Source organism: Bicyclus anynana, chromosome 12 (genome assembly GCF_947172395.1).
Source record: "Bicyclus anynana chromosome 12, ilBicAnyn1.1, whole genome shotgun sequence".
Lineage (NCBI taxonomy): Eukaryota > Metazoa > Arthropoda > Insecta > Lepidoptera > Nymphalidae > Bicyclus > Bicyclus anynana.
Genome location: NC_069094.1, coordinates 3,277,212 through 3,300,254, shown reverse-complemented (window position 1 = coordinate 3,300,254; position 23,043 = coordinate 3,277,212). Strand labels below are relative to the sequence as shown.

The 23,043-nt window shown below is 36.2% G+C and overlaps 2 protein-coding genes across 11 annotated transcripts in view; one reads left to right on the top strand and one right to left on the bottom strand.

Moving 5' to 3' along the window:
• Positions 1-12,501, top strand: part of LOC112043483 (tropomodulin-1) — a 104,840-nt gene extending 92,339 nt beyond the window's left edge. For 4 of the 10 annotated variants that reach the window (XM_024078908.2, XM_024078904.2, XM_024078910.2 and 1 more), the window contains exons 6-11: positions 632-736; positions 1,343-1,594; positions 2,727-2,874; positions 6,091-6,334; positions 8,890-8,944; positions 9,736-12,501. In XM_024078908.2, the coding sequence (XP_023934676.1) occupies positions 632-736; positions 1,343-1,594; positions 2,727-2,874; positions 6,091-6,334; positions 8,890-8,932 (792 nt within the window). In that variant the 3' untranslated portion in view covers positions 8,933-8,944; positions 9,736-12,501. Of the gene's footprint in view, positions 1-631; positions 737-1,342; positions 1,595-2,726; positions 2,875-6,090; positions 6,335-6,969; positions 7,055-7,893; positions 7,951-8,889; positions 8,945-9,735 lie in introns of all 10 variants that reach the window. The other 6 variants (XR_002886687.2, XR_008251329.1, XR_002886688.2 and 3 more) reach the window with 6 other exon arrangements.
• On the bottom strand, positions 12,107-22,607 carry LOC112043484 (terpene synthase-like). Its single transcript, XM_024078914.2, has 9 exons — positions 22,266-22,607; positions 21,408-21,562; positions 19,539-19,680; positions 18,783-18,903; positions 17,995-18,134; positions 16,629-16,664; positions 15,444-15,540; positions 15,009-15,136; positions 12,107-13,294 (listed from the first exon to the last, which is right to left on the bottom strand). Exons 1-9 carry the CDS (start codon positions 22,299-22,301, stop codon positions 13,199-13,201), a joined length of 951 nt encoding a protein of 316 aa, XP_023934682.2. The 5' UTR covers positions 22,302-22,607; the 3' UTR covers positions 12,107-13,198.
• Positions 22,608-23,043: the final 436 nt, after the last annotated feature.

Here is a 23,043-nt window from a genome sequence, read left to right as displayed (position 1 = left end):
AGGCTAAAAAGGAACTGATAATAACTAGCCACGGCTGATGCTGACCAAACCAGACTTGAGCCAATTAAGAAAATATAAAATACTAAATAACGAACTTTCCAGACTATAGTATCCCTGTACGCGATAATGACTAGCTTTTCGAATGAAGTGAAAATTTGGTTCCCTCGCTTGCTTTTTAGGGTCGATTGCGCATTTTGAGTATAAATGACAAACTATATTTGCATTATTAATCCAATTTAGATGTTCAAAAGCTTGAAAAAAAAAAGAAAACCGTCTTCGATAACTGATAAACTTTTAAAGAACTCCATAATTTGTTAAAATCAAAATCAAAATCAAAAATCATTTATTTCAAGTAGGCTCAGTTTACAAGCACTTTTGACACGTCAGTTGACTATTTGTAAAGATTCTACCACCGGTTCGGAAGGCAGGTTCTGCTGAGAAGATGATAATAATAATAATAATAATGCTGAGAAGATACCGGCAAGAAACTCAACAGTTGCTCTTTTGAAAAGTCATACAGTATTATAATTTACAATTGATAACAATTACAATTTCTTATAGTTTTATTTCCTGTGTGAAGGTGAAAACTGATCCAATGGCCTCCAAGCGCTTTTATCTTTGTTTGTTCCAGATCTACCCCATGGACCCCCCTAATGACACAGACCCGGAGCAGACCATCAGCAGGGTGAAAGACAACGACCAGTCCTTCCTTGATCTCAATTGGAATAACATTAAGGTAAACTTTATGATTATTATCATTCAAATTCATGGGATACCCATTGGAGAATTCCTGGTAAAAAATTATCATATTACAAAGATTTTCAGCTTTTATAGCATTAAAAAAATCAAATGTACAAAAATTTTAGCAGTAGTACAGCTTTTTGTGACAGCTTGCCTGGGGAAGTCCAATCACCAAGCAGCATTGCTGTGTTACAGTCAGTACTTTACGCCTCAGCATAATTGACAGTAGTACTTTGTAAACCTGTTCCTTGCGTGCCCTGCAAACCACTGTTCATAGGTATATAATGTCATAACCATCAGTAGGCCTAGGATGCGTGCCACGAGAAATCTCCTTAAGAGAAAAGACTGTCAACCAATAGCAGCAGCATCAAAAATATTGTTCTCTCTTTCATTCTAAAGAAAGTGAACACCGGGTTGATAAAATCTCTTCTCTTTACGATATACCTCGTTGCAGGTATCCCAAGTTAGGCAGGCCATAATTATAATTATTGTCTGTTATAAATATAAAAAAAAAACATTGTGTAAGTGTGTTACTTTTTACTCCATGTAAAAAGACCTGATTTTCAGCCGCAAAATGTATGCATCAACCATTCAATTCCAGAACATAAGTGACGAGAAAATCGAGAAGCTTTTCGAGGGGTTGAAAACCAACACTCACCTGGAAGTGTTGTCCCTCGTCAACGTCGGTCTCAACGACCGCACCGCGCAGCTGCTGGCCGACGCGTTGGAGGCCAACAGCACGCTGCGCGTGGTCAACGTGGAGACCAACTTCATCAGCCCCGCTGGAGTGGTGCAGCTGGTCAAAGCCCTGCTCACCACCAACACTGTTGAGGAGTTCCGCGCTTCCAACCAGGTAATAACTTGACTTGAGGTTGCTTTTAAGGCAAACATTTGTCAAATATTGGCCCATGTTTGTCAAATGTTGCAGCACTTCCAACCAGGTAAATATAAACTTGGGTTAACTTTTGAAGCAAACGTTCGATGATATTTGTCAAACGATGGCCTGTATTTGTCAAATTTATACCTTATTTATTTATACCTTTATTTAGAATTAGAAGTCAACGACACGCTACATTTATTGTATATTCGAACTCGATTTTCGTTTCGAAAGAGCTTGTAAACTAAGCCTATTTGAAATAAATGAATTTTGACTTTGACTTTGAACTATATCAACGTAACTGAAATGGTACAATTAGTTAAAACCTTGCTCACCAAGCTCTGAAGTAAACAAAAGTAAGCCATAGCCAGCCTGTGTTATAGGTGTATGTGTTATGTATAAACACATGCAGCCACTGGAAAACAAGGCCACAACTAGAAAGTATTCGTGTTCCTCGCACATTTATTTGTTTACACAACACATAACTACATAATAACGTAAAACTAATACATTTACATCGTAATAATAACTTAAAACTAATACATATATATATTTATTATATAAAAATAAGTCGGGTTTTCCTTCCTGACGCTATAACTCCAGAACGCACGAACCGATTTCCACAGTTTTGCATTCGTTGGATAGGTCTCGGGCTCTGTGAGGTTTATAGCAAATTCAGAAGAAAATTCAGGAAATGGTAGGGTAGGGGATAGTTAGGGGTAGGGGTAGGGTAAGGGTAGGGTAGGGGTAGGGTAGGAGTACTTGAAAGTTTACATCGAGTTTCACGCGGACGAAGTCGCGGGCGTCCGCTAGTATATTATATATATAGAAAATATGTTGTGCCAAAAAAATGGACCTGACTCAGATAAAATTTGTTGTGAGTACATCAGTACCCACATTCTGTCCGACCCTTAGGATGGAAGAACAGAACACATAAAATAAGTCAAACAAAAATAATTATATCACTAATAAAATAAAACGAAATACAGTTAAAAAATGGTTTCCAGTTGTTGGAAATGGAATCGAAGTCACGGCCGTGGATACAGTAAACAGTGTCACTGTTCACTGATTCTAATGATCTTTAATGTGCTTTTTTTTTTTAAAACAGCGGTCGCAAGTGCTGGGCAACAAAACCGAGATGGAGATCACGCGGCTGGTGGAACAGAACCCCACGCTGCTGCGGCTGGGCCTCCACCTCGAGTACAGCGACGCGCGCCATCGCGTCGCCTCGCACCTGCAGCGCAACATCGACAGAAGTGAGTATTGCACGACTGGTCGCGCGACCAATCGATGTGCGGATCGTGGGACACATTACGTCTTCAACTTGTATATCTATTGGTTACTCGATAGCAACGACTGTCTGTCGACAGGTCGTCCGATCAGTCGATGTGCGATTCGCAGGTCACTTTACGTCTTCAACTTGTATATGCATTGGTTACTCGAATGGATTATACTGTCAACAGGTCGCCCGATCGGTTGATGTGCGAATCGTGGGACACTTTACGTCTTTAACCTGTATATGCATTGGTTACTCGATCGACCCGTCTGTTCGTCGACAGGTCGCCCGATCAGTCGATGAGCGATACGCAGGTCACTTTATCTGTTCAACTTGTATATGCATTGCTTACTCGAACGGATTAGTCTGTCGACTGGTCGCCTCACAGGCGATGTGCGAATCGTGGGACACGTTACGTCTTCAACTTGTATGCATTGATTAATCGTAAGGTTAGGTCCGACGACTGGTCGCACGATCAGTTGATGTGCGAATCTTGGGACACCTTACGTCTTCAACTTGTATATCTATTGGTTACTTAATTGGAGAGACTGTACGTCGACTGGTCGTCCGATCAGTCGATGTGTGAATCGTGGGACACGTTACTTAAGTCTTCAACTTGTATATCTATTGGTTACTTAATTGGAGAGAACCGTGATAGCCCAGTGGATATGACTCCTGCCTCCGATTCCGGAGGGTGTGGGTTCGAATCCGGTCTGGGCATGCACCTCCAACTATTCAGTTGTGTGCATTTTAAGAAGTTAAATGTCACGTGTCTCAAACGCCAATCCGCATTGGACCAGCGTGGTGGAGTATTGGCCTAACCCCTCTCATTCTGAGAGGAGACTCGAGCTCAGCAGTGAGCCGAATACGAGTAGATAATAATAAAAAAAACTCCCATGATATGCGGGCGACGGGTGGAAAGACTGCACGGGTGTGAAATCGTGCGTGCGGGAAGTGAGGTGCATCAGTCGTAGGTATTTCATTCACCGCTACACGCCCGCGCGTACCATCAGGAGTGTTACGAACGAAGTTGCCTAGTTATACAACTAGTTGCTCAACCTATCTAAATAAAATATTATTAAATCAATTATTATTAGTTGATTGAATGATCACTTTAAAGACTTTGGATTATCTGGTTCAAAGTTTGGATAGTATGTACTAGTGGCAAAATACCCTTTTTTGTCCTTTTGTTTTTACTTATTATTATGAAATGATTATTAAAGATTAGTATAAAATTCTCAAATTGTATAGTCCAAATAATAATTGCACAGCCGTGCAAGTTTCTCGTCTGTGTTTTGCTAAAAAGTGTTTAAAAGCTCTAAACATCACAAAATTTCGGCAATTTGGATATTAAGATTGTTTATTTTTTTATTGTATATTAAATTAGTAGTTTGTAATGTTATGTAATTATTTTATTGATTTCTTATTCTATAAAATCACAATTAAATTGTCAATTCGTTGGACTATAATAAGTCAAAATCTAGTTTCTGTGGAAGTTTAATTACAGATCAGAATGACTTCAGACTAGACAGGTTTATTTGTTTATTGACATAATAAATTGTGTTTATTTATTTAATTTTAGTTATAACTGCTCACTATTTTTCCAACCATGTGTATCAATTATTATTTTATTCTTATTTATTTATGTAATTCACGATGCTTCGCCCATGTCATGCCATAAAACCAACATTAAAAGTTATATATGCCATCAACAGCCACATTGTCAATACATTGGGGAGGAGAGAGGCGCAAAGGACTTCACACACAGTAAAACTCATTCAATACGACGTACCATAGACAATAACCATAGAAACAAGTAGATAATGCTACGCAACAAACACATCCTCGCTTACTAACACTAATGTCCGGACGCTCAGAGAATGCGTTTATGACTGGTCGAATGAGACAAATATATTCAATTACAATAGGCTAGTTGACACTTTTTTAAATGTTAATAAATAGTTCGTCCTACTAGATTGAAAAAAAAATCATATTTTTTTGAGACATGATTACTGGAAAATTTTAGTTTTCAAATATGTTTTTGGCAATACCTGCCAAAACGCCTGTCGGTCATGATGGTCTATATTTCAACTGTTTCATGACGTCACTATAACATATCCCTTACAAACGGAGCGTTGGACAAAAATATTGGTTAACAATTAGTTTGACGTTTAGTACATCAAGTAACATTGTGACGTCATAACGTAACAAAATGGACGACATGGTTTTTGACGTTTGGAAAAATTGAAAAAATACATGTTTTTTAAATTAAGTTTTATAAGAAATCCTTAACTTTTATTAATTAATATCGTCATATTTTGGATTGTCTATATTAAATTTGATTTGAGTCAACTATCTTATATGCCTCGTTTTTGTCTCACTACTACAAAGACAAACAGTTGACATAATCTTGAAACAGTGCAGTTCAACAACCTTGTACGCCAGTTCAAATATATTCGATCACGACCTGTCAGAAACGCAATCTCTGAGCGTCCCGGCATTAATTATAAAATCGATTGCAATCGATTATTATTTATCACCTTCATGAAAATCGATATCCCTGTCAACCCATCGACGAACGAAATACGTAAGTTCGGTGACCATTTATTGCGGTACCTTTAGGTATAAATGGAATATTAGATATTAGAAATGCTTTTGCAAAGTATTGCTAATATTTTTGATGTGTAACACCTGTCCTCTCTTTCCTGCATATTAGGAAGTGATTGGCTGAAAAGAGACAAAAAAATGTAATAAATAAATTATATTGGAATTTGGTGGAGTATTTAAGATTATTGAATTTGAATTTCTTTATGGATTTAAGGAAATAAATCACAGCATATTTTATTAGTTAGAATAACATCTGTTATTAAAATTGTTTGTAGACTTTTTATTTATTAATACACAGGAAAATTGTCCTGTTTGCAAATGCAAGTGTTAACGATAGGTTTAAACGTAAGTTTTGTCACTTTGTCTAATTACAAAGACAAAACTTGTTATTAAGCTATTCGATACATATCTGAAGGTAGTGAAACCTAACCTTATTGTGTTACCAAAGAGAGATGTCAGATGTTACACATCATACGCGACTACTGTAAAGTCCGGTCGTGTTTCTGTTCCACTCCATTGTAAAATACATCCATAGTTCGTGTGTGTAGGGGTGGGGACGTTGTCGATAAAACGATATCGATATTGTCAGATTGCCGTTTGCAAAAGCGGGCTACCACGTCTCTAAGCTTGAGGTTGCCTCGCGGCCGACCTCCCGCCGTGGGGGTCGACAGTAGCTTCTTTAACCTGACGCCGCCTAGCGCCGAGACGACAACGCCCACTTGTGAGAGGAGGATTAACGATAAGCCTATATGTGAGCCGGTACTGGACGTACCGAATGGGACGGACAGGTTCGTGCGGGCGCAACCCCCCGACATTCATCCTGAGCCGCACTCGTGAGTACTCTCACACATACAGAGCACGCGTGACCCCCCCTATCAGTTTACGTGTTACAACAGTGTGCGTGAAATTGAACAATTTATTCCAACAATATTACACTATGGTAAATAGTTATTTATTTTATTATTGAAAAATTAGAAAGAAGTTTTAAGAATTAATTTTATTGTCATAAACAAAATATGTTGAATAAATTCTGCCTTATACCGATTTTCGATTCGATTCGATTCGAAATTCCGATTGGTTAGTCCCCTCCCTACTGTATAACGGAGAAACAAAAAAATAAAATATTCCTTTTATTTATTTATCAAGGTGTGTATATAATAGTATAGTAATAGCCCGTCTACTTTCCGAAAATTACTAAAGTGTTCATAAAATAAAATAAAAAAATCAATATTTAATAATTACAATTATTATTTTACTTTTAGAAATTGCACTAATTTTTAAACAAGCAAAATAAGTATGCTACAATTATTACCATCTTATTCAATGGATTGTCTCTGTCCGTTCCTTAATTTGAGAAACGACAGAGCGATTGTTCAATTTCACGTTTGTCCGTTTTGTCACTGACAGGATATGATCGTTGTGTGACATTGCACTTGTTCCCGTGGTCACAGTATTTTGTTCCTTACAGTACGGAAAGACCTAACGCTGCGACTTCAGTTCAGATTCTTTAACAACCTGCGAAAGGGGGCTCGTAGTCAGTAATTACTATAAAGGTCAGGCCCTTGATGGGATCCACCAGTTGGCACGGCAGCGTATAACAAAACTTCGCTTCAAATAAAGCTTATTACTTTTTTTACAGTGTCGATTGAGTTTCATCACTTACACAATATAATATTGTACTAAATAGGTTGTTGTTTTGATAGCGATTGTAAGCCCTGTACGGCTACCGTAGTATTTTAGTGGAGTATGATCAATTTTTGGGCGGTAAATACAAAAATTGTTCGTACTCGACTAAAATACTAATAGCGTCAGCTTATGCAGTTAAAGATCGAGTCTTTTGTCTAAAAAATCATCACAACTATTTTGAAAGTTATAAACTTTATATAAATAATATATTTAAACTTTATATAAATGTTTAGATTTAATAACATTTGTTAATAAATAAATATGATAAAAATCTAGCCGTATAAAGTAAACAAGAATTACTATAACTCTGAAGATATATTTTTAATGTTAAAAATACATTCATTAATCTTAGGCACATGATGACTTTTTAGACCAATTTAGTCTATCTTCAGTAAATGAGGATTTCGATAAAATTGCTGTCATAACAACGCCTTGCATATACAGGTGCATTTTTATTATCTTACAAACATAATTTTCTGTATACCTATTTTTAATTGGAACTTTGTATAAAACTGCATCTGCTATAACAGAGATACGTTCTCAGATATTACACTTGTTTTGATTAAACTCTTGTAGTTAATAATTTCTTTAACATTATTGATTTTTTCAAAATTTTACTGTCCTAATTCTTTAATACACTCAAAACACTTTGTTTTTTTTCTACCATTAGAGGCTATTTTCTAACAGATGACAATTTGATTTTTAGAAGAACGGGGAGTGTAGAAACAAATGATAAAATATAGATTCATCGTTGAAAAAACCGGTAATTCAATTCTGTTAGCGCGAATGTCGAGGCCAAATGAACTGTGTTATTCGTTAAGTGACGATTTTTACAGCTGTCATAAGGCTTTCCTAATCCACAGCGCTTCATAGGCCTTCGATAAGCCGAAGGAGTTCCAAACGGATAGACGTACTATCTAATAGTTGTTCCATCTGTGCATTTTAAATTGTACTTCAATAAATTATTGTTCTGTGTATGAATATTTCACTAACGTTCACGCATGAGTGTGCGAACTAACTGAATGCAAAGAATGGAAGTCTATGAATGCACTAATGTGCCTTTGTACTCGATATACGAAATTAGGTAAATGTTTTTTCCAGTATCATGCCATGTTAAATTAAAATAGACTTAAATACCTTTATTTTAAAGTCGTAATTTCTGTACCACCGAGTTGAGTGCAAAGAAGTTCTAAAAGAATCGCTTATTGCGCGATTTCTGACTATAAATCAAAGTAATTTAGGTCTATTTTACTTTGGCTATAACGTGAATATATTCGAAAATTAATTTTCATAATTTATTTACTGTTAATAACTAAAGAAATGTCGTCTACAAAGGCAATACGCGTGAGCATGATATTAAAAACCTCTATGACTTGACTATTTTTTTGTATCATAATAACATTGTAATAGTTCCAGTGTGTTTAATTTTATGATGTGTTTCCAATTAGTTCTACTATGTGAACCCCTAAAATTGTAAACGATATTCTCTTCAGCATTTGCGCAAAATTCAGTTGTATTTGATGTAATTAAATTGAAAATTATTATCTGGCTCGAAGGACCAATTGTTAGACACAATTTGTTTTGAAAGTGAATGAATGGGGGCTAAAATCTGTATCTTGGGGTTAAATTAAAGCGAATATCGTTTACGATTTCATGTATGTGTGTAAATAAGCAATTTACACGGCGTGTGTGTGCATTACAGTACGCCAGCAACGCCGGAGCCAGAGCGGCGCTTAGATCACTAAACGACATACGCGGTGAGTATCACTTAAGTATAGTCCAAGAGATATATTGGACGTTTTTTTATGATTAGTTGATGACTGTGAAACATCAGGTTTATCTGATATAATTATTACATAATACAATACTGCCTTGTAGGGCACGCTAGGATAAAACCTTACCTTACCTTACCTTACAAAGAACAGCTCGGTTTTTCGGTTTTTATATTACCTTTAAATCGTTCATTTGAGCAAATACGAACAGTGGCATACGGAATTTGAAAATTATCCTTAATTATTTTGTTGTTTGATCCCTTAGTTTTAATTCCAATACCGAGTAGGTACTTAGTTAATTCCAATGTATGCATACCAATACCGTAACTTTAACGACTCTAATAAAACTACTGCAACACCTACACAACAAACATAACTGCACATTTAAAGACACATTCCTCGCAATCTTGGTTCTTAAGGGTTTTCGACAATATTAATATTCAAAATTAAAGTACAGAGAGTTACCTGACCAGGTTAAAATATGGACGTATGACGTCTTCGAGGTTGTACTTAAATTATTTTTACATCAAACACCACCATTTTACTCTCTGGCGTAGTTGATATTGTTTTAGTTTTCAATAGAGAAAATTAAGGATCTTTTAATATTAGGTACTCGACTACTAAAATTTTTTTCTTGGGGTGTAACTGTAGCACAAACAAGAATTTTTATATTATATTTCTGTTTTTTTTTTTTTAAATTTGTTATTGAAGAAATTTAGTCACGTTGAAGTTAATTTCAATATTAGTTGATTAGTTGATGTGCGTGAAATCCTCAGGTGGGCGAATCCGGCGCATAACCGTGTGCACGCGCAGCCCCAGCTACGTGGCGGGATGGATCCCCTGACCGCCTCCACGCCCCACCACGTCACCCGTCACGCTCTTTGTTATTGTGTAGCCTTACCATTGCTTGTAGTTGCATCTTCAGGGGCGGTATCGTACGGACTGCATACGTGCAGTTGAGGTTATCAACTATTTTTGTGTTATCTGATTATGTGCGATATCTGTCTGTATATATTACGGATTTTATGAGGATTAAAACAGCACGCGTGCAAAGAAGCTAAACTGAATGCTGTAACGGAATGATCGGCACGTTTGAATCGGTATTTCACTAAGCTCAACTGCTTTTAACAGGTGAGCTTATTAAGTATTTGTTATCTGGTTATGTGCGATCAAATTATTTCTATGTACTATGTAGGAGTATTCGATCAACATGCGTGCCAAGTGGGTCAACTTGACTGTGTACTCACTCTACTTTATAACCTGCAGACATGTAGACAGTAAGCTCAACTATGCAGCTGAGCTTACTGACTAGAGTATGGTCGTGACTCAATATAGTTGATTTGCTCGAAAGCAAGATATCAACCGAATAGTGAATGCTGTAGTTGATCCAACGTGTATCAGTATTTCAGTAAGCTCAACCTCTCGTAGTGATGTACGGTAGTTAATTGTCGTAATGTGATGTGCAGTACGCATGTTGTCAGATAGCTCAGCGATTCGCTCCTATGTATGGTTGTATTTAAATGCATTCGGTGATTTCTGTGTTCTCATTTCAAGAGCTAGGTAAAATCTGAGTTCCCAGGTTTGCGCACACGAAATACATGGAATTTATGATGGAAATCAACCACAACGGGATTAGTTAGACGTTATAAATATATCAACTGCTCAAATGTAGTCCGTCTGATAACGCTCCTAAAAACCGTGTGATGCAAAACTATTTTGTCGCTGACTACTTCTGCGTATACAGCATTTTTTTTACTTAAGCGTAAGCAGTAAAGGTGTAAATTCATACTTTAAGTGATCTTTGATATCTTCTCTGTATACAGCTGGTTCTATTAACTGCATAAGCGTATTGTAAAAAATTCGTGTTGTAAGCGTTGCTTTATGGGTGTTTAAATAAATAAATTTTAACGAAATTTATAAATATATAATTGATATTAACTACATTAGTATGACATTTTAAATGACCTTTCTCTTATTGACTACACATTTTCAAAGATACGATATTGACGGAAAATTACGTATGCTTGAAGAACGAATAATGTGCGCAAACAAGAATTATGATTTTATTTTACCGGAATTATCGTAAAAATCGGTATCGAATCGCAACTCGATGGCAGGCCCATCACTAGTTGCTAAAGAGACGGTGTTTTAAATTTTTGAATAACGCGAATAAAATCATAAGTCTTGCTTTATATCTGATTGATTCGTACGTTTATATAATATTAATTCTAATTTTAGTGTGCTAATGGAATCGTATTAATTTAAATCATAAATAAATTTTAATACCTATAATTATGTTTAGACTGCACATTCCATTAATGCAAAACAGGCTCCTCTATATTTAAATTTATTTATTATATAATTAAATATCTATACTATGATATTAAGTATCTTTATATATTTTTTTCTTTTTAATAAATTTATATCTGTTGTAAAAAACAGAGCCTTTGTCATATAATTATTGTTTAATATTTGATGAATTTCTAATAGTGTGCTATATGGTGCTATAAAATTCATTATTAATCACTCAAAATTATCCATAAAATTATATTGTTTATAGCTGTCCACAATATATGATTAGTGATGTATATCGCAGACAATATCGATATCGGTATTTGAATCGGTAAGAAAACTGACATTAAATAATGATTCGGACAACACTAAACTCATTTTCACTTAGATAAGTATAGTTGAAAAAAAATTGAGATGCAATAATCTCAAAATACTGCCAATTTGTTACCAGTACAGAAGAGAAGTCATGTTTTGTGTCAATGGATATTACGTTTAACATTTTCGACAAAGCACTAGGTTTAGTTCTGTATGCTATAATTATGCTAAATTCGTGCTTTTATTACCAATTGAAGATAAAATTTCGCCCAATATTGTAAAATTGCATCTATGTGTGTTACGAAAAAATTTTACCTTTTCGTTGTGAAATATTTTTAAATACACATTGGATGTAAAAAAATGACATTCATGACATGACATGGTAAAAAATACACCTTGGGGTTCTTGTATTGGAGTCTAAATATACTCAGAGGCACAATTATCCGGCTTCTTTAATATGACTTGAGTATACTAAAGTGGGTGGATAATTGTGCCTCTAGTATATTTTTCTAGCATAAAGGTAACCTTTTGCTTTCTTGAAAAAAAAATTTGCTTACTTTTAAATTGTAACTTTATGTATATTTGATAGAAAATCTACTGGGAGTGCTAGAGTCCATAACATTGTGATAAAACATTATGTTTTTTCCATTGAAAGAAAATGAAAATATTGCTTGTCTTTTTTTTATTATAGTTTCAATTTAAGAGAGATTATTTGTATATGTTTTTTTTAGATTTTAATGTATTTTTTCTTTGTAGTAATGAAATTTAAAATTAATATAAATTATAATTCTTTTTTAGTAATAATAGATTTTATTTATGTCAAAATAATTTTATTATGTATGGGAGCATTTTGGTCCAACGAAAACCTTGACTACTGGTAGAGTCGCAGTTATGTAGTTTGTGACAAAAAAATGAATAAAGCACTTTTAAATTTCGTTATTTGTTTTATTTTGTTACGGGAAGCAGTTTCATTATAATCGATTTAGCATTACTCATCGAGGTAATCAGAATCACACTAATATTAAAGGATAGGAGTGTGAATTTTCATCCTCCTCCTAACACATCCGCTTCCATCTTAGACTGCATCATCACTTACCATCAGGTGAGATTGTAGTCAAGGGCTAACTTGTAAAGAATAAAAATAAAATAATATTATAAAGGCGAAAGCTTTTATGATAAATTATTAAATGAAAATTCTTAGATATTAAGATAGGTATACTTCAGAATAGTTAGTTCAATAAAAACTACTTTGTTGGCGTTCTTTGGTGTATTCCCACTATTTAAATATAAAATGTTAATAAATAAATATTAATTAAAAAAATAATATGGACTAAACTAAAACATAGGCATAAATACATACTTAATTGAAAATAACACGTCTAAAACCTACTTACATAAAACATTCGAAGAAATGCAAACTGATACAATTGTTTATAATTTTCAGCATTAACATAACTATAACATCTGAGAGAAATACCGAATTCATTGGATGGGGTCCCAGAAAAATCGTCACGTTTTTTTTTAAACTTAAATCTTCTCGTTTCACGACCTCTCGACTGTCTTGTCTGGACTGTTCGAACCTTGGGCCCATGCATGATATTATTCCAGTCCGTGACGTCACTGATTTTTAGTCTACCCGCTGCATTCGCGAGATTTCTTTTGATCTTGCCAACTTAAGAGATCGTTGAGAACTGCTTCCATGAGCGGGTTTCCGTTGAGGCGAGATAACTGTAAAAACAATAAAGTGTAAGTACTTAGGTATTCAAAAGCACCGCACTGGAAAGCGCAGTGCTGGTCGACCCCAAGTGGACCAAGGACATCAGGGTTGCAGGGAGACGTCCAACAGTGGACGTCCATTGGCTGCTAATGATGATGATGATGATGATGAGGTAGGTATTGATTGGCAATGATTTGGTCGACCCCTCACCAGGTGGACTGACGACAAGAGAGTCGCGAGAGTCGGTGGATGCAGGCGCATCAGGGTCGAGTCATAATTAATTATGACGACGATGATGATGATGATGATGATGATGATGATGATGATGATGATGATGATGATGATGATGATGATGATGATGATTCATTGATAAATACACAAATCGCAGTGTTGTTGGACCGACTAGGTATATCAATATGGTTGCAGGATGCCATTGGATACTGATGTTTGGAAATCCTTACAAGCCAATGTCTTGCAGTGGGCGACCATCGGGTGACCATGATGAATGATGAATGACATATCTAAATTTTTTCAATGGTGGGGCGAGAAATTACGAACTTTTGTCGATTTAGAAACAAGTTGGCAGATAGTGCTGGTAAGTGTTAATTTTTAATTGTGAAAATGTGTCATTCTCTTGTCCGAGGGATTGAGGGCATTGCGTATTGGAAATAAAATATTTTCGATGAATTTCAATAAATAAGTAATAAATTCAAAAATTGACTCAATAAGGTCACAATGTGCGTCAGCGACAAAAGGTCGTATTTTTTAGAGTTCCGCACCCAAATGGTTAGGGTCTCTATTACTAAGACTTATGATTCCGTTATATCCGTCCGTCCGTCCGTTTTCCGTTTGTCACCAGACACGATAGTTTAAAATTTCACAGATTGTTTATTTCTTTTGCAACTATAACAACAAATACTCGAAAAATAGGAATAAAATAAATATTTAAAGGGGTTTATTAATTTACTTCCACATAATAAACGATTTTTTTGCCATTTTTGTAAATAAAAGTGAACGACTTCATCGTTCTTATTCTTAGACCATTTTAATCCAGTCCTCTCGCAAAATCCGTCCTAAGCGGACGTCTACTAACTATAAACTATCTCCCTGCCCTTCATATTTGTATTTCAAATGGTATTCGATATTAATTCTTGACGAGTGTAATGTATAGAGCATTACCTATATAAAAACCTTTTATATAGGTACTAACTGACGCCACGAGGTTTCATCCGCGCGGTTCCCGTTCCCGTAGGAATACGGGAATAACCTATAGCCTTCCTCGATAAATGGGCTATCTAACACTGAAAATCGGACCAGTAGCTCCTGAGATTAGCGCGTTCAAACAAACAAACAAACTCTTCAGCTTTATAATCTAATATATAAAATTCTCGTGTCACAGTTTTTGTTGCCATACTCCTCCGAAACGGCTTGACCGATTTTGATGAAATTTTTTGTGCTTTTTCGGTATCTATGAGGAATCCTAGGGGTAGGGTAAAAGTAGGGTATGACTAGGGTTGAGGTACGGTAGAGGTAATGTAGGGGTAGGGTAGGAGTAGGGTAGAAGCAGGGTAGGGTAGGGATAAGGAAGAAGTGCATCATAAGTCAAAGCGAACCTTGAGCGGGTCCGCTAGTATAAGCATAGATTTAAATGCTACAAAACCTTTCGTATGCTAGTCCGGCTCTCACTTGGCCGGTTTTATGAAACTACATTATTACAAAGTTTACCTCTGCCCTTGCCGCGCGGTCAAGGTCCCTTAGCACTTGGCGCGTGTATTCCAAACTGCCGGCCTTCTCCAGCAGCGATACGCAGCGTCGCTTCACTTCGTCATCGCGAGTCCTTTGCCGTAGAATACCTTTAACAAACAGACAACTCATTTATTTGTTACTTTGTTACTAGCAGACGCCTGCGACTTCGTCCGCTTGGTATTACACATATATAGCGGAAACCATGAATTTTTCATGGGATGAAAAGTATCCTATGTGTTAATCCAGAGTAAAATCCATTTCCATTCCAAATCCAAATCGCTTCAGTAGTAATCTTAAAGAGTAACAAATATCCAAACATACCTACATCCAAACAGCCATACAAACTTTCGCGTTTATAATATTAGTAGGAAGTAGGAAGTAAATATGTGATAATGATGATTAGGTACTACTTACTCAATATTTGTCCTCCTTCTTTCGTTTTGAGGGAATGGATGATTGGTAAGCTGAACTTGCCTTCTGTGAGATCTTCGCAGAAACACGCCTCCTTTGCCTTCGACAAATATTAAGTAGGTAATTAACTAATTAGGTAGGTACAGAATACAGGTGATACAGATTACTTTGGCTGGTGGGAGGCTTCGGCCGTGGCTAGTTACCACCCTACCGACAAAGACGTATCGCCAAGCGATTTAGCGTTCCAGTACGATGTCGTGTAGATACCGAAAGGGGTGTGTGTTTTCATCCTCCTCCTAACAAGTTAGCCCGCCTCCATCTTAGATTGCATCATCACTTACCATTAGGTGAGATTGTAGTCAAGGGCTAACTTGTAAAGAATAAAAAAATAAAAAAAAACTTTGTTAATAGTTTGTAGCGTCCAACGATTTTATACTATTAGATACGTTACCTGCCTACAAAATCACCTCGATAAGTGATTTGAAGTGACACGAATTTAGCTAATCCACTGAGCGCACACATGCACAATTTTGTGTTTACTTACATTATCGTCATCAACCCATATTCGGCTCACTGCTGAGCTCGAGTCTCCTCTCAGAATGAGAGGGGTTAGGCCAATAGTCCACCACGCTGGCCCAATGCGGATTGGCAGACTTCACACACGCGAGAATTAAGATAATTCTCTGGTATGTAGGTTTTCCTCACGATGTTTTCCTTCACCGATTGAGACACGTGATATTTAATTTCTTAAAATGCACACAACTGAAAAGTTGTGGAAAAAGAAAGGAGGTGCATGCCCCGGACCGGATTCGAAGCCACACCCTCCGGAATCGGAGGCAGAGGTCATTTCCACTGGGCTATCACGGCTCTTACTTACTTACATTATACCTACATATATTTATGTACCTACCTATAGGTATATGGTTTTTAAACTTCCTGAACTCGACATGTAGACAATCATCATCATCATCATCGTCATCATTAACAACCCATATTCGGCACACTGTTGAGCACAAGTCTCCTCTCAGAATGAGAGGGAGTAGGCCTTAGCTACCACGCTGGCCAAATGCGGATTGTAGACAATATAATATAGGTATTATCCGTTAAAATAACTTTTGTTGTTTACTATGCGACTAGAATGAAATTAATCGTCCGCTAATGGCTAATAAAATAATACAAACCACTTACATCGGTGTCTTCAGCGTTTGGCCATTCTTCTAATGCCTGAAAAATTAAAATTTATGATTAAGGAGGTAGACTAATTTAAGTTCTATTTTTATAATAAGCTTAGGTTAGGTAGTTACTAGTAATTTAAATATTATTGTATTTAGTTAGATCAAATTGAACATAATAAAACAGTCAAAACACAGGCATTTTCATTGTTAATTTCAATGTTCCTTCACTTTACCCCAAAGAAAAAACATTACATCTGTTACATGACGTCACTATAACAAATCCCTTACAAACAGAGCGTTTGACAAAATATTAGATTTAATAATTAGTTTGATCATTGATGTTTAATATAAACAGAGGCACATCCACCCACTTTAGTATAGGTAGTCGGGTCATAATAAAGTTTGCGGATAATAGTGCCTCTGAGTACTTATACATATTGTGACGTCACGAATTGGACGACAGCTTTTTTTACTTTTAAAAAATTTAAAAAAACACACATATTATAAATTATTAAATTTTATATGGAACTCTTAACTTTTATTTAATTAATATCGACATACTTACATCGGACTCATAATCAATGTAGGTACCTAATACTATGCATAACTAGGATGTTACCTTTATACTTTGTATAAAATTGATAAAACAATTAACAAGAAGAAGTAATTAAATAAGTAGGTAATTAAAGAAGTAATTATCCTCAATAGTAAGTTATTTATTAATCTATTAGCAGACATTGAACGCGTTTAATTCTAAGTTTGTTTCCTTATATATGTATATAGATTACCTACATCCGGTCTTGATAAAGCAAATACTACCTACTATGACTATTGGCCTAACGCTTCTCATTCTGAGAGAAGACTCGAGCTCAGCAGTGAGTCGAATAAGGGTTGATAATGATGATGATGGTTGGGGGTCTGGATCCTTGAAAACTGCTATCTCCCAAAGCCACTACGGTTCAAACTCAATAGTTAGTTGGTACTCATCTGTAGTAGGAGCATGAGCTGACAAACTTTCAGTTTTTATAACTTTCTTTTTTTTCTCTTTAAAAGTTAGCCCTTGACTATAATCTCACCTGATGGTAAGTGATAATGCAATCTAAGATGAAATCGGGCTAACTTGTTAGGAGGAGGATGAAAATCCACACCCCTTACGGTTTCTGCACGACATCGTACCAAAACGCTAAATCGATTGGCGGTACGTCTTTGCCGGTAGGGTGGTAATTAGCCTGGACCATTTAAGAAAACCTCAATCGGCCCAGCCGGGGATCGAACCCAGGACATCCGTTATGTAAAGCCACCGCGCATGCCACTGCGCCACGGAGGCCGTCAAAAAAAATTACGAAGGTCTGGCTGTTGCTGGCTCTAACAAAACTGACCTCCTGTTGTGTGAGATTGCAATAGTCGTCTCTAATCTGGTAATACTTTCCAAGTATTCTGATAAACTCCGCATAATCCGTTTTGTTTTCACTAAACAGTTGGAGCGTTCGAACCACCATTAAAAATGCGGCACCAGTCTCTGCAAAATTAATATCAATTATTATTTTAATAGCATATATTGGCAACATATATTCGGCTCACTGTTGAGCATGAGTCTCCTCTCAGAATGAGAGGGGTTAGGCCTTAGTCCACCACGCTGGCCAAATGTGGATTGGCAGACTTCACACACGCAGAGAATTAATATAATTTTCAGGCATGCAGGTTTCCTCACGGTATTTTTTCTTCGACGTTTGAGACACGTGATACTTAATTTCTTAAAATGCACATAATTGAAAAGTCCCTGACCGGATTTGAACTTACTATACTTAAAATGAGTATTTCACATTACAAATTGATACTGCCTGACCGAAACTGACACCGAATTTCAGTTTCAGCCTCAGTTTCGTCCGAAACCGAAACATCTACTTAAGGTCTCTTTTCAGTAGAAACAAAGTTTTTCTTTTCGAAGAAACAAAGTTAAATTTCAATCTTTTAATATCTTAAAATTTGGTATGAAGCTCCATAGACCGACCGCTCATATATGGGGAGGTAGCAGCCATATTAGGAGTCCTGACCATGTAGGGTCCTTCAACTTCAAGGTCATATTAGGTTATTCGAAAATGCGACTGCTTTATCTATTTGAGAGAGATAGAAAATACCAAAGTAAGGCAGTTAATCAAGTACTCACTTCTATGGACCATATCTTCATATTCTTCTTCAGTCGGGCATACGAATTTATCCCGCCAATACAGTTCTAGACCTTGGCCACGAATCACGTCTAGATAGTGCTCTGAACATATTTTACCTGCCTAAATGAGAAAAAAATAATATTATATTATACTAGCTGACTCTGCGCGGTTTCACCCGCGTGGTTCCCGTTCCCGTAGGAAATCGGAGATAATAGCCTATAGCCTTCCTCGATAAATGGGCTATCTAACACTGAAAGAATTTTTCAAATCGGACCAGTAGTTCCTGAGATTAGCGCGTTCAATCAAACAAATAAACAAACTCGACAGTTTTATATTATTAGTATAGATTCTCCATTTTACTAATAGTGCCATAAAGAAAATGGTAAGGATTGTTTGTTTAATTTCAATGTCTCACAATATTATTTGGATGATAATGTTCAAAAGATACATTAATACATAATTAGATAGATATAATACGTCTCATTCCCGTAGATATAATTAATCAAACTCAAACCTAGACCTTGCATAAATATCTTGCTGTCATCTTACATTTTAATTAGATAATCCCTTTATACAAGTTCGTCAGTTTTGTGGAGGACCTAGCCTTTATTAAGAATGTCCTGGAATAAGTCCAGGAACGTTCGCCTTGGCATTTCCCTACCAATATTTCCATTCAACGTCGTTTTACAAAACCCTTTTAGTCCTATTTTAGGCCATGCTTTTCGTTCAGAGACTTTAATTATTTAATTTCTTACCTTCGGGTTCATGTGATATAGTTTGTCCATCGCCAAAAGAAAGACATGAAGAGATGCGTTGATTGTCAGCGGCAGACCATATACACAGTGAGCCGCTGGCATCCCACGGCGGACTACTGAGTCGTCTTGAATATCGTCGATCCTAGAACATGAAAATAACGACGTCGCTGTAGTAGTAAGTAGTATTAACATAAACGCACAAATAACAAAAATATTAGTAATTTTGTTTGAACGCCCATACAAATCTAACGATCACGACGTCATTAATTCGTACCGTTCGTATGGGGCGTTTTTCAGAGATCCGCGGCAGCGCCGCAAATCTGACCCTTTAAATCCCTGTAGCTCTGAAAGTAATGATCGCAGATACCCTGTTACTTTTACAAAATTGCTTTACCATTAACATACTCTTAATTTATATATATATAGGATATAATAAAAAGGATCCGATCCTTAAAGTGGAAATGGGCTGGGCATATTTGTAGACTGCAGAACGATAGATGGACCAAAAGGGTGACGGAATGGGTACCAAGGGGCGAAAAAAGAAAAAGAGGTCGTCAGAAAAGGAGATGGAGAGACGTCTTCTCACAAACGAGTGGCACGGCCTGGATGCGTACAGCCCGAAACAGGAAAATATGGAAAGATTTGGGGGAGGCCTACGCCGTACAGGCGACTTGTATCTAGTGTATTATTTCTTTTTTATTAATGTTAGATTGTAAGTTAAAATTGTAAATGGATACTAGAATAAAGGCTTTTTTATTTTTATTTTTATTTTTATTTTTTTTTTTTATTTTTATTTTATTTATTTATTTTATTAATTTATATACAATTTCAACAACTGTCATCATTTCCATTATTTATTGTTAACATTTAACATTTTCTCAAATATTTTTATTTCACCTTTTCAAACATACATTAAAACAATTTTATTTTAAAATAATATTAAAATGACGTACCTATATTAACCATCTAAAGAAATTATATTAACTATATAATATTATAAAAATAAAAAAAGGAAATATACCTACTTAAATTTAAATTATGTATATCTAAAGACTTAAGAGTCGTAGAATTGGTCCGAATCGATGTTCTAGGTGCACAGAAAACATATGTACCACGCTGTAAGGCAATACCAATGATAATTTTATCGTCCGCCTTAGTTTTGATGCGTTAGTGCCCCATCATCTCTAGTATAAAATATCATTGGGCAATACTGACTCTCTGACCTAAATATAGGCCAGCCTTCTGGTCACGGGAGGCGTCGATTAATCGCTTTATTAAAATAGGTCATTATTATTGTACTGGGGTAACCTGATGTATGTTTTAAAACATGTATTTCAAGATCCTCGCTCTTCTTGGTAATAAAAAATTATTTTAACAATCATACAAGAAATACAGTCGACTCTCGTTAATTTGAAGCTCGAGATGGTTGTAACGCCTTTTAAAAAGGCAAAAAGTTTCATAGAGTTACAAAAAAACGTTAATGTCGCTGGATGTTACCAGTTTATTCAAGGTTCCCCTTATTTAGGGAAAACGGCACAGAATTCTAAGCATTCGTATAGTTGATTTATCCGATGACTCGGTTTGGATTTAAACAGATAATCGAGCTTGTAGAAACGAATATAAAAATATATACAAAATAAATAGGGGGTAATCTCTGGATCTACTCAACCGATTTCAAAAATTCTTTTACCACTAGATAGCCACGTTATTCAAAAGTGTCACAGGCTATATTTTATCCCTATATTCCCTCAGGAATGGGAACTGCGCGGATGAAACTGCGGGGTGTTGTCTACGTCTATTCGCCACCCCATCTACGTTCTCTAAATCCATTCTATATTCAGCAACCTTATTTCACAACAGAATACTTACAACAATCCTCCATTGTGAAGCAGATTGAACACCTCAAGAGAATATTGAAGCTTGTCTTCCGGCACCTGCAGCCAGTGGTTGAAGGCGAGGATGATCTTGATGCGCATCTGCTTTCCCTTCACTTGCTGGATGTGGTGGTATGGAGACAGGAGTTCCTGATGATAAATCAATACATATAAATATAGGACGGATTATACATACAGAACCCGTACGAATTTATTTTTTCAATTCATACGGCTACTGGATCATCATCGTCATCATAATCTCAGCCGATGGACGTCCACTGCAGGACATAGGCCTTTTGTAGTTCCAAACATCATGATACTGAGCCACATGCTTCCAGCGAATTCCTGCGACTCGCTTGATGTCGTCAGTCCACCTGTTGGGGGTCGGCCAACACTGCGCTTATTAGTGCGGGGTCGCCATTTCAGCACTTTGGAACCCCAACGTCCATCGGCTTTTCGAACTATGTGCCCCGCCCATTGCCACTTCAGCTTCGCAACTCGTTGAGCTATGTCGGTGAGCAGAGCAGCAGAGTTTCTCAACAGGGATCAATTGTATATTCTTATTATTCCGACATTTAATCAGATGTGCGACTAGCATATAATTGCTTGCATCCAGCAAATCGTTGCGATTCACTTGATGTCGTCAGTCCTCCTGGTCGGGGTTGACCTCCAGAGGCCGCCATTCCAGCTTCTTGGGACCCCAACCGCCATTGGCTCTTCGTACTATGTTCCCCGGCCATTGCCACTTTAGCTTCGCAATTTTTTTTTTTCAATTGTGTTTTTCAGTGCTGGCTCAAGGGATTCATATAAATACAATAAATTGTACCTAACAAGAAATAAATGTATTACTTACTTTTTCCATATAAAAGTTACTGTGTTCCTCTGTCATTTTATTTTTTACTAAAAATTTTCACGTTCACACGCTGTACTGTCTAGACAATTATTACGATATTGCGGTTGTAATTCTGTTTTATACACCTTTTCACCAGAAAGAGAGACATTCGAGTGCGTCTTACCGTTAAATTAAATGAAATAAATAATATAATAATTATTAATATGTATTTGATTGAACAAAGTACTGAACTTGTTTTGTAGATTAAAAAAAAAATAATAGTTTGTGTTTTAAATTCAACAATTAATTAAATATTAGGGTAAAAGCTGTTGACGAGTTGCCTACCCGGCTAATAAATATTAACTAAATTAACTGTGATGATTCAAACCTTGAAACGGTTGTCAGTTGTTACAAATAATATGAAAACCTGTGTAGGTCACAGTGACAAGTCTCTTATCGTTAATTAATTTATACATATAAACTAACTAGTTGGCGTCGCGCGGTATCATCCGCGTGGTTCTCGTTCCCGTAAGAATACGGGAATAATATATATCCTTCCTCGATAAATGGGCTACCTATCACTGAAAGAATTTTCTAAATCGGACCGGTAGTTCCTGAGATTAGCGCGTTTAAACAAACAAACAAACTCTTTAGGTTTATAGTATCTATAATAAAGAGGTTAAGTTTGTAGTATTGTAAGGGTAATCTCTGGATCTACTGAACTGATTTTAAAAATTCTTTTGCCACGAGAAAGCCATTTTATTTGCTAGGCTATATTTTATCCCCGTATTCTCACGGG

Excerpts from the sequence above, each read along its gene's own strand:
- LOC112043484 (XM_024078914.2), bottom strand. The coding sequence starts at position 22,301 with ATGACAGAGGAACACAGTAACTTTTATATGGAAAAA. Across the intron at positions 18,135-18,782 it reads TGAAGATATGGTCCATAGAA|AGACTGGTGCCGCATTTTTA; the intron begins GTGAGTACTTGA and ends TTAATTTTGCAG. Across the intron at positions 15,137-15,443 it reads AGAAGGAGGACAAATATTGA|GTATTCTACGGCAAAGGACT; the intron begins GTAAGTAGTACC and ends TGTTTGTTAAAG.